The 12,631-nt window shown below is 37.4% G+C and overlaps 1 protein-coding gene across 1 annotated transcript in view; it reads left to right on the plus strand.

The window, feature by feature from the left end:
• OCA2 (OCA2 melanosomal transmembrane protein) overlaps nucleotides 1-12,631 on the plus strand; it is a 220,710-nt gene that overhangs the window by 114,997 nt on the left and 93,082 nt on the right. The window contains exon 19 of the mRNA XM_068923152.1: nucleotides 1,515-1,647. Coding sequence (XP_068779253.1) covers nucleotides 1,515-1,647 — 133 coding nt within the window. The remainder of the gene's footprint in view (nucleotides 1-1,514; nucleotides 1,648-12,631) is intronic.

Consider the following 12,631-nt stretch of genomic DNA (forward strand, 5'->3'; position numbering starts at 1 on the left):
AGCTAGGGAATCTACGATTAAATAGCAACTCAGGATGATTTTCTTTAGCCCATATAGCAGAAACCCGTATTTTTAATAGGATCAAATTCTAATCCTAGTTCTGCATATTTGTGTTTGAGATTTATTTAATTATGCCTATCTGCAATCTATGGTTTTTTTGCAGAAGAACACTGGATCTGGCTATGAATATTCTTTACGACTTTAATCAGTGTCTTGTGTCACATGTATTATTTTATTATGCCCTGCAATGCTAAAACATTTCTTCCTTTTTGAATTAGAGACATTTCAGCTAGGATATTTCCACATAAATTATTTTAATGGAAGACGATGTAGAAGGACACACGTGTTTCAGGTAGTATGTCCCTAATGGTCTTAACACACAGAGGGTAAGTAGCAGCTAATGTTGAAAGGGAAGCTGGCCTTTAGGCCTTTCTAGCACCCCTGCTACCTTTAGGTAGCATAAGAATATTTAGTAAAGGACAGGTCATTTTACAGATATAGAAGAGGCACAGAGAGGCCCTATGATTTTCTAGGGTCTTGAGAAGTCAATAGAAGCTCTAGCAATTAAGTTTGGACAACCTGAGTTATCCAATGCTTTGCTCCTGCTTTCTTCCAAGTGTGGCAGAGCTGCTGTGTAGGAATCATCAGTTCAGAGAACCTCTGCTGTGGGGATATACGGCAGCTCCTTCCTACCAGGGTACCCTAGGCTTGACCTGCCTTGAGTCTCATGATGGAGAGGCAAATCCAGATTACTTCAGAGAATCCCAGGCCAAAGGCTCACCTTAATTCACTACAGTATATACGACAGAGAATTATGGAATAATTTAGTTTAAAGGGACTCTAAAGATCATCTGGTCCGACCTCCTGCTCAAAGCGTGGTTAACTTCAAAGTAAGGTCAGGTTGTCACTGTTCATTTTTATTGTTTAAAACAACAGCTTTTTAATATATTCCACTTAACCTTTTTGAGAACCTCTTCCTTAAAGAGTTTCCTTATGCAAAACATAAAGAAACGTGTCTGTCTTTCAAATAGGCAGAAAAATAAACAGACTATTGACATATTATATTTTTGTTGTAGAAGAATGTTAGAGAATTTAGAATAAATCCTGATTCTGACAGAATCAATGTAAAAATCCACATTGTTGACGGTTTAAAACAAAAGCTGCTCACTAACATTTAATTATTTGTGTTTTAAATTGATTTAAAATGAAATTAAAGTGATTTAAGTGATTAAAGTGAGATTTAATGTTTTAGGTTTTTTTTTTTTTCATGTTTCGCAAACACTAAATATGTTTCAGAATAACTCATAATGCTATATTTGAGTTCTCGGAATTAAACTGAAATGTGTTTGGTCGCCCTGAAACAGAAGAATTACAGCATATGCTGCACTTGGAATGTACATTATTGCTTTATACGTATTATTGATTGGTAAAGTATGTATAGTTGAATACTTTTCCCTGTAGGTAATACAGGAAAATAACTGATTTTTAATATAAGTTTTCATTTTTATTTCCAGGGATTGGATTTTGCAGCCTTCACAGCGCATATGTTTATTGGCATTTGCCTTGTTGTTCTGGTCTCCTTTCCTTTTCTCAGACTTCTTTACTGGAACAAAAAACTTTACAATAAGGAACCAAGTGAAATTGTTGGTGAGTTTGAGCACGGGATGAAATGTCTTTTTAAGCACTAAGTTGAAAATGTTAAATATAAACTGAATAGTCTCTACTATAATGTCCTCAAATGGAAGACCCACTCCTATTCAGTCTCTGAATATTTATTATTTACAAATAATTTAGAGCTGATTTTTAATCATGATTTTTTTTCTGGCTTTTAGAAGTGGATTTTTTTCTGGTGCTACGATGTGTGGTTGACACAGATTATTAAATACTTTACATTATTTGTGGGGATATTTGGCATGCTTTATATCCATACACTTGAATCCCAGGATGTTCTCTATCACCATAGTTAATGTCTGGTCAAGGTACTAAGTCCACAGCTTAGCTTCAGAAATATCCCAAATTTTCCAGGTTCCTGTGGCAAGTGTAGCACACTGGTACATTCCCGCACTCCTGATTTTCTCTGACTGAATCCTGTCAGCTGTTCTTTCCCTGTCTGCAGTCAGTGAAGGACGTTTCTTCAAGAGAAGAACCTTTCAAGTTCTTTCCAGCTTGCCTTTGTGATTCTTCCAAATCTGCCTTTCTCTGGTATATAGTTTCCATGATTTAGTTAAGACTCAAACTATTGTATTTCTCTCTTGGCTTGCTCACCTCAGTAGCCCCTAAAAGCCTTGGTGAAGCTGTTTCCCCTGGCCTTTTTGGGGTTTGGTCCCTTTTCTCTTAGTGCTTTCATGCCTTTCTAACCGGAGGTTTTGAAATTTTCATCATTGAAAGGCTTCTATTTCAGTGGTGAAACTCAATAATAACCCAAAATGTCCACAATGTTTTTATGAGGTAAGAAATGATTCATGAAGTATGACATATCTTTGATTTCTTAGCAGGCTTTGTACAAAGATAGCTAAGTAAAACTATTTCTTCCCCAGGAATGTTGGCTGTTCTTTTCTGGCCGCTAGAGACTTGGGATCCAGGCTTCTACTGACCATGCTGCAGATGTTTTAATGTGCTGTATGGCATCTCTGAACCAATGTGCATAGCATCTGTTTAGTAGGGGGAAGACAGCTTTCAATATAGTTGGTATAAAAGTTGCTGCCATAAGAAGCTGATTGTTTACTTTTTCTTTATAGAAGATTTAGGGGGAAAAAATAGTCATTCACTTGACTGTATGGTGCATACCTGTGGTGTAGTTGCTCAAAGCAGAATGAGTCCTTCTTGGCTTCCCATGTAAGCAGTTGTGACCACAAGGTGGGAAAAGGAGGGTAAAAATACCAGCGTAGAGAGATGCTCAAGGTTCATGTGGGGTTAAACAGGGTAGATTTAATAAGGGACTTACTTATGCCTGAAGCTGCACAGGGAGGCCCAGGAACCACATGGAGGGGTCACTGATGGGAGGCTGCTGGAGGCACAGGTCAGAGGCACAGGTGGGACTCAACACATATCCTAAGGGCCCCTTAAATCTACTAGAACTATTTCCTTATCTCAGCTGTGCTAACCTTGAGCACCTGCTGGCTGGGAAGCAGCTAGACATTGTTGACAAAATAGAGTAAGCATGTCCGTCCTTGTTGGGGATTTGGTCAGTGTGTAGAGAGCTCGCTTAGGGGCTGCTCTCACAGACTCTGCCAGTCATCTTGCCAGATCTTCCAGAGGTGTTCTCACCGCACCACTGGGGAAAGACTGGCCCTTCTAAGGCCTAACATAGCTGTCTGCAACAGGTCAGGTGTATCACACCTGCATTCTTATTTCTCTCTTTTGACTGTAAAGGGACTAACCTGGTGGTAGAAGTCTTCATGATAGGCACCTAATTTAGGCAAGATGAGTATCACTTGTAGTGACTGGCCTCTATCTAGAGAAAATTGGCTTTAGGAGCAGGGTTTTATTAGAGACAAAAAGTGCTGGTCCTCTCCTCTGAGAATTATACTGTGTCTCTTGAATCCCATCTGTAAGAAAGCTCAGAGGGAAACTGCCACTGAAAAAGTTGGCTCTTGTGCAGACACTTGGTTTCGAGGGATGTCAGTGCCCATTCAATAAAAGATAAACTCAGTCTACCTACCTGTTCACAACCCTAGGGGTCAAAGTCCTTCTCAGCATTAAGAATCAAAGAGTTTTTGAGATGTTCTAGAGGTGATATTACCTAACCATTTTCTAAGAAAATTAAGGAGAATTTTCCTTCTATGTACATGCTTGGTAGAAGACAGGCATTTTCATCGCTGTGCCACTGTAAAACAGATAAGGCTTTCTGCACCCTTAGACATTTGATCCTAAGAACAAGAGAAATAAAGCAACGAACACAGAGCCCAAAATGCCAAGGTATTTCCCTGTGACACTGTAAAATAAGATTTTCAGAAAGGCCATCAAGAATCTTCTCCCTCAATTTTCTTTTAGCAGGGGAGATGATGCAAGAAATCTTCCTGACCTTGTAAATAAATCCGTTGACTAGGTACTTCTGGCTGAAAGAGAGGAAAGGCTTCATTTTCCAACAGATAAAAAGATAGGACGCTTCTGACTCACCTTTATACACTACATCAGTATTCATTCAAATAGATGGTGATCTTGAGTACCAAAAATACCTTTAGAGAAAATGGGTTACTCCCTGAAAACTGCAAGTGCTAACATGCGGAAAGGGATGCTCTCCTAGCAATGGAAATGCCTCAAATTTGTCATCTTCAAGTAATTAATGCAAGAGTTTTGCCCTGTGGGAAGTCATCAATACCTGAAATAAATATCCATGAAAAACTACATATCATGAGTGAATGAGTGATCTTCCTACTCGCCTAGTGAAAGTTACTGTCGAAAGAGAGGCAAAAATGATAAGAGATAAATATTATCCACCCCTGAATTGTCCCATATAGACTACTGAAATGCATAGCCTGAACAGGTAGGCAAATGGCTCATGTTTCAATTGCTCCTTCTCTTCTGTATTAAAACGCTAAATATGGAACAAATTCCTACCTGTTCTATGCAGGGCTCAAGAATGAAAATCTTTTGTGGAAGAGATCGTCACTGGGAAAGAAATTATCTTTTTGCTGAGGACGAAAGGAACCCTTGCAACCTCCCAGACAGAATGCATTGTAATTATGCATCATTATTAAAAATGATTACTTTTTTTTGTTGCCTGGAAGTACATTATTAAAATCTTTCATATTCAGCAATTTTTTCTAACTTTCCAACTTTCTTATTTGAAAAGAATTAATTTACTTTTATTCATTTCTTATTTTCTAATAAAAGTCATAGCTTCATGGAAATTTTCATGAATAACTGAAGTTATTATATACTTAAATTATCTTTAAAAGTGCCAGCTTGCAAGGTGTCCTCAGATAAGTAATATCTACACAGTCAGAAAGCTCATTCTGCTAAGTCTGAGCAATTTTGCTGCTAACATAATAGCACTTTTTTGTGAATATACTTCTTTAAAATAGAACTATTATTTTTTCTTTAGTCTATAACTTTTAAAGCCTGTTTTTGATTTTTAATGAATCATATATGCGTCATCACTTTTGGATTAACTCGAATAGTACAATTTATTCATTGACATAATATTTTTGCCAGTGAAACATTGTACACTTTGAAGAAGCTACCATATTTGCCACAATTCGTCTCCTGATAGTCAGTGGTACTTATAGCACTGTATGTTTAGATATAGCAGTCTTATAATCAGTATACCATTTGTTCTATCTCATAATCAGCAGCTCCTCCATAGCTGAGAAGTTAATCAGCTGAGAAGCTGTTCAATTAAATCAAAAGCTAAAGCACTACTTTTTCTATTGAAATTTTCTGTGAAGCAGGAAGAGAAGGTGATAAACACAGATTCCATTAGACGGTAGCTTTAGTAATTTGGATTTACAAAAGAAGCAGAATGTGTTCCAAGGTGCTTTAATGGGTCCTTCCGTCTCTAATTGCTGTGATTCTGTGATAACCTGAAATGCATTGTTTTAAGCAGCTCTTTTAATCAGCTAAATATCTGCCTTCCCCCAGCCTACCCCCTGATTAGCAATCAAACAAGTCTTTTTACGTTATGTTAGACTTAGCTGGTTTGGAAAATTTTCACTCTTTTCTGTTGTTTCGGGTTATGTAGATTTCTAAGAATGGCAAGGGCTAATTTTAAGAACAGGTAATATCATTATTCTGATGATCTATTGGCAGATTTTCAATATTATGTGTTACCTGTGTCTTTGATTTCTTGCTATTTAGACTGAGCTTTAACATCTGTCCAGTAGAAAAAACACATTCCTTCCCCTAGCAGTAGTATTTACTTTCAATAGTTTGAAGTAGGCATAATATAAAAGAGAAAAGACTCTGAAAAACTCAGCCATGAAAGAGAGATTCAAATGCCTTTTAAGAATGTAGAGATGTTTTGAGGACTTTCTAAAGTGCAACTTTCAGCTGATAAATCATTCAGTGTGGGACTGAAGAGTACAATTGCCTGTGAAGGGGGATCTTTGGGCTTTACTCTGCTGTTAAAGTGAGGGACTCATTCAATCACTTCGGGAATTACGATCAGAAAGAAGGCTGAAGTCCCTTAAAAAACAGCTTCTTCAGAAGAAAGCATGAGTATTCATGTCCCTAGTGAAACGAGCTACAAAGTACAAAATCAAAGAACCACATGAACTTTTGTGTAGTTTAAACCTTTCCTTGCAAGCTCTCATTCATTTCAGTTAGTCCATTTGCCTCCATGTCTGTGTGTGGAGAAGCTGTTAAAGATTGCTGCAATTTCTGTCTGTGTAGCTCTCTTTGCCCAACTTAGAGCTTTCATGAATGTTTCCCAGATACTTTCAAACGCCTCCCCTGGTTCTGGTTCTTTCCTTGTAGTTGGCTTCTTTTATGTGCAGAACTCCTTCTTTTCGACCCTGAAATTTACCTAGGGGAAGGAATAAACCTCTCTGGCTGGAAGGAGCCAGCTTGGTAGTATTCCCTAATGAACATTCCCTCCCTTTGAATATTTATAATGTGTATATTTATAAAGATGGAGAAATTATGTTGAATTCAATATAGTAATTAGAAAGCAATTATGAAGAAACATAACTTTTATATCTTGGGGCAGTGAAGAAGCAAAGCTTACCTATACGGGAAATGTGGGTGTTTAAAGAACAAAGGACCAATGTTTAGAAGAGTGCAAAGAGTCTACAAAAGAACTTTTGTAAAGCTCTGTCTCTTTGGATAAATAGGGGCTTTTTGTTCTGTTACCTTTTGGCACCTACAATCTGACTTCTTTTATTTTTCTTTATTTAATACTTAAAAATAAACTGCGGAATTTAACTAAAACGGTAATATGATTAACGTAGTAAGTTGGAAAGGTTAAAAAGATATATGTACTCTTCCCCAAAAGCAAGGGTAAAAAGAAATAACAATATATGAGTGGAAGAGGAATCAAAGTTGCTGTCCCCCTGCAAGAAACATTTTCTTACTTGAAACCAAAGTTTTCACTTCTCTTAAGGGTTAACAATACATTGTTTTATCCCTGGAAAGCACGACAATACACCATTATGTCTCAACTACCAAGCTGTTACGGTGTGGATCTCAGTGTTTAGGAAGGTTCTTATCCCCAGGACAGTGGGTAACATGTTGTTATTGCCATTTTTGCCAAAGAGGAAGAGCTTTCTCTTAGTGAAGTGACTTGGTACCAGCTCTCCAGTTCTCCTGTATTGCCTGTTCTAATTTCTGATAGTTTTGCCTACTGAAAGAGAAACTTGATGTTAAAGCAGGAGTGGTGATGTTGGGTTGCAGGTGCACATTATCCCCTCTAGTGTAGCTTACTTTCTGCAGCAGCTGATAAAACACTGTTGTGGTAGTGTGATAGTAGGTATGTAAAGCCTGCAGCAGAAGGAATTGTCTATTTAATCACAGTAACGTGTAAAGTACTTAATCTGTAAAAAGCACAGTGCCATTTCCCTCAGCACAGAAAATGGAAACCAGATGAGTATGCTGATCTGTTTCCTTCTTCCAGGTGGAGCTCTACAGCTGCTGCTCTAAGGGAAGAAATGGGAAATGAGGCAGGGAAAAATAGGGTACAAAACCAGCCATGAAAAGGTATAAAATGTAGGAAAGGAAAGGAGTAGGCGAGGGATAATTAAGGGTTGTTGAACACGTGCAACTGATAGGACTGTGCTGGCTGCAGGCCCAAGAAGTCCCGGAGTCGTTCTGGGACATAGAAGAAACGTTGTTTGAAGCAGGTGTTTCAGTCAATTAAATATTTGCCTTCCCCCAGCCCCTTGGCATCAGGCCCCATTTTGTGTGCAGCTGTCCAGTGAATGACACAGCTACGACTATGATCAAGAGAGAAGATAAGGTAGAACTGAAAAACTCATTTGACACTTAATGCCTGGTGAATTCAAAATCTCCTATGTCATATAGAACCTCTCAGTAGTGCGGTGACTACGAAAAATCTGTTGTAGTACTTGGTACTACACATGCCTTACAGAGTACAGGCATTGTTAGCTGTAATTATAGGTAAACGCAAAGAATAGTTCAATGCTGTCATTATTATTTCAATCATGTGAAGCCGCCCCTTGCCTGTTGCAGCTCAGAGACGCCTTCCTTAAAGAATGTTCCCCAGGGCAGGTGGGATTGGTTTAAAGGTAGAAAAAGCACTTTGCTGTTTTCTCTTGGCATGGGATGGCTTGCCTACTGCTGGAGGAAGCAATGAAGTTTCTCTTTCTCTCTGCATTGAACTGTCATGACCTATGAGACTAGCCTGTGTTCCCGTGCAGACACAGCTTGGTTCCTTGGCCACTCAAGCACATTCAAACTACAATTCTTTTTGGATAGTTCAAATAGGCTCCTGATTTTTTTCTAGCCTTGAGACATAGTTTGTCAGTCATGGAGATGCCTAAAAGTGCTGATAATAGGGTGTTTTAAAAAGTAATTTAGTCATATATGTTGTGTCTACACTGCTAATAAACAGATTTTTAAATTTTGTATTTTGCTTGGTTTTGGAGTGCTTGTACTATCCATTGTATCTTCCAGATTGTGTAAGACTGTAAAAGGTTTGGCTCCCTGAGTACTGCACCAACACTATGCTGGTGTCCTCTGCATCCTCAGACTCTGCAGGGGATGGTATGAGGGCCTGTAGCAGTGTGCCGTACACACTTGATTTAGTGCTTAGGAAAAACTACTATGACATGTGACATACCTTCATGTTCTTTCAGATACTTTGAATTGAAAAAAGCCCACATGATATGATAATAGCTAGGGCCACAAGGACACTGCAAAGACACAGAGCAGATCCAGGGTTATGTGTCATGTAGTATTAAGATAGGTATGTTGGCCACTTGGCCTCAGGCCTGAGAACAACCCCTAGCCCTACTTTTTTTAGAAGTATATTTGTAACCATAGGAACCATTTTCGGCTAGTCTCAGTAAGAGGATGGTCGTGTACCTAGCTGGATTAAATATATTAGTAAATCTCAGTCTCAAAATGCTTCTATACTTTTGTAGGTACTTTATTAACTGCCAGTAAAGCAATATTAGAATTTTAATTTAACACTTCTAAAGTAATTGGCTGTCCTCACGTGAAAGTTGGTTCAGCTATGGAATCCAACTGGCAGATTATACAGAGAATAATAAGGAAAGAAAGAAATATTTCAAGATACTTTCAGGCATTCAGCACCAAGCTAGGTCTGATTGGCAGTTTTTCAATATACATTGCACTCTACTCTCCCCAGCCAAGATGCCAAATTCATCATAACTTCTTATGAAAATTTTTTTTATTGGTTATAATGAAGCTTACATTAGGAAATGTTTCCCATCCCTAGAACGGGATTTCTGCTCAAAAGTGCACCACATGAGAGAGCGATCAGTCTGTCTGTGCTCATATCTGGAGGTCAGTGTGCTCCTCTGAGCTTCAGAATAACAGCAAGGAGTGATTTAATGTAAGGGATCCAACTGCTGCTTGAATACTTCAACCTTTACCCTATTTGACATTATAAGTTGCGTTCGTCTTCTGAGCTCGCTCTCTCTCTCATCCCAGTGCACAGGAAGCATTTTAAAATCTTGAACAATGTGGGAGAGGAAACCCTTTTTTTTCTTCTCTATAATACAGCTATATGTATTAAAAATGAGTAGTTAATATTTTAATGGTCCCATTGTGGTATACAGCATGGTAAACTAAAGGATGTAGATCTCTCACAAATTATCTTAGGATCTAAGTTCATATCTTTCTGCTATGTATTGTGTCTTTTATTTTAAGCAACTCTAAGACTTTCAGTATCAAAGGAACCAGATAGTGTTATCATTCCTATAGAGTGTGTGTATATTCCTTTTTGCACAATGTTTTAGAATCTACCAGAGCCATGATTTTACATTTGAAAATGTCAAAAAAATCTTTGTCTGTTATTCTTTGTACCTTCAACATCTATCCTTCTAATACTCATGGATTAAAAAAAAGTGTAGTAATTTGCTTTAAATAGATTCAAGAGTGTTCATTCTGTGTTTGAACTCCTCGTATATATTCTCTCTGTTGTGTTAAGAGTTGATGAATTATCCCTTGGAAAGATGAAAATGTTGATCTGTCCTTTCTTGCTTTCAAATGATAAAAATAGTATTCTAACATTGGACAATAAGAGAAATAAGACAGTTGCATATTATCATGCTTAGTGCGTTGATAATGTAGCCATCACAAGAAGGAGGCAGGTAAAATTACTTTAGCTGCTTTATGCAGACAGAAAGTATAATACAGTGGCATATTGAATCAATAGAGCAGTACTTTACAATTTTATTGTATACATATTTCAGAGACAGAATCAGTACAGAAAAATCACAGATGAGAGGCAAAAACTTAGGACGTGATTGCTTCTGTTTCTTTTATAGCACTTGTACTCCTGGATTATTGCATGCATACCAAAGATGTAGAATGATTGTGCAGAAATATACTGGTCAACGGTACCTGGACCTTTTCATTAACAATGTTTTGGTGATGCTTTGGCAAAAATTTCACTTTGCTCTGATGGGTTTGAAGCTCATAAGCTCTGTATAGCAGGAAGATCTCAAGACAGCAATTTAGGTTAATGTAAAACACGCTCCATATCTGGTTGCTACAAGGAGCTTTCTTTGCAATGATTTTTTCAAAAAAAAATGTAACGTTGGCAGAATTTTTACTCATTTCAGCCATTTTTTAATCCAAATGACCTGAACTTACTGGTTACCGTTTTCATATTTAAACTGATTGCTAAAACATATGGTGCGTCTGAAGTGTGCTTCAGTATTTTGCCCTTCATTGTGCCTTATTAAAAGCATTAGATGAGGCACTTATCTTCTGGTTTATAACAGATATTCTTTTTTGGAATATAACAGATATTCTTTTTTGGAATTCTTTATTTCTTAATAGGACTTTGGCAATACTAACTTTAAACCGTTGCTTGCATCACTTTCTTTTTTCTTTTCTGATATTGAAATGACTTCCGTTGTTTTTTGGTTTGGTGCAAAATGTTTTACTGTTGGAATGTATCTATCCACTTTTGAGCAGATGATAGTGAGTTCAAGGGAGACCTTTTGAATTGTAAGACTGTTGTACTGTAACGCACATTGGCTAACTTGATTTTGACTGGTAACTCTGGCAGTCTGAGTTGCAGCTTCTTAATAGTGAGTAAAGTGTAATTATTTTGATAGATTTCAAATCTGATGTAATTTTTCTGAAACAGATTACACTAGGGTTTTAGCTAAATGAATACTTAAAACACTTGATTATCCATTTCCCCTGACCCTGTGCTGTTCTCGGTGTAATAGAACAGAGTATTGTGATAACATTAGACAAAGGTAATGAGCACATATGAAGCCTAAATATATTCATATTCCTGCTTTTAAAAGATGGGGAAGTGCAGTAGAGGAAATTAAGGGGCAAAACCACCAAGATACTAAAACAGCTACCTTTTTTTCAGTCATCTTAGTCATTATTCTCCATGGGCATTGACAAAAGAGTGCAAGATCATGGGCTGAAATAACTTTGCGACTCTGATTTATCCAGAGAGCAGAATTGAGCATATATCACCTGAGAACCTATCTCTTCTTAAGTAAACAATCTGGAGAATAATGTGGTCATCAATGTGTATCTTTACCAGCCATCTTGAAATTTTACGAGAGATCTAACCCCATTTATGTATTTGCAGTTTACTCCATCTGTGTGTCATGTTATTGGCTATTGCAGAGGTAGTAAATTGACTACTCCTTTTTAAGATGCAGTGGTGGATCAAAGCTGCAAGTCCCATGCTAGGCACTCGCTGACCAAATGGGGCCCTAGTTGTCTTTGAGAGCTGAATCCTGTGTTTTGAGTCTAAAAGCTTAAATAAATGTATTATGTTGCTTTATGCAGCATTATTCAGATTGCTTGCACTCCTTTGCAAGAACAGGGTGGAATAAAGCAAGGCATGTTTTATTGCAGAGTTTTAAAGATCCTGCAACAATTATGCCTCTGCTTAGCTGTATTCACATGAGAAATGAACTGGACTATGCCAAGGAGTAAAGACATTTAGAAATTTGGCAGAAGCAGCTCCTCATGCTTGTTTCCTGTTGAGGGACGCAACCTGCATGAGTCGTTGAGCTGGAATGTCACATTACACCAACTCTTTCTATACTTGGGCTTCACCTTTCTGACTTAGTTTCTGTGCTTTTAAAATGGAGATGACATTTACTTACTTTCTAATAATGTTGAGAGGATTAATTACATAATATCAAGGACTTAAAATGTATTTATTAAAAACTATGGATATTATTATCGGATTAAGCTATAATTCATGGCACTTAATTTCCTTTCCAACTAATATTTTGGCAGAAGTATCCTTGTTCTGAAAAGTTAACTAAGAAAAATAATTGCTTTACTGGAAAAAGTTAGGCTACAATAACATGTGGAGAAAGAAAAAGTTCATAGCAACATACTTTGTATTTTGTTAGTCGTGACCTATCGGTGCAAACTTGTCTTGCTTGCAAAAAGGTAGTTAATGTATTTAGAGTACTTGCAGGTTAAAAATTGTCATCTTATGATAATTTTATCATCTCATCAAGATTGGTCATGGTCTTCCAAGTATCTTCAATTA

The sequence above is a fragment of the Struthio camelus genome, chromosome 1, assembly GCF_040807025.1.
Source record: "Struthio camelus isolate bStrCam1 chromosome 1, bStrCam1.hap1, whole genome shotgun sequence".
NCBI lineage: Eukaryota > Metazoa > Chordata > Aves > Struthioniformes > Struthionidae > Struthio > Struthio camelus.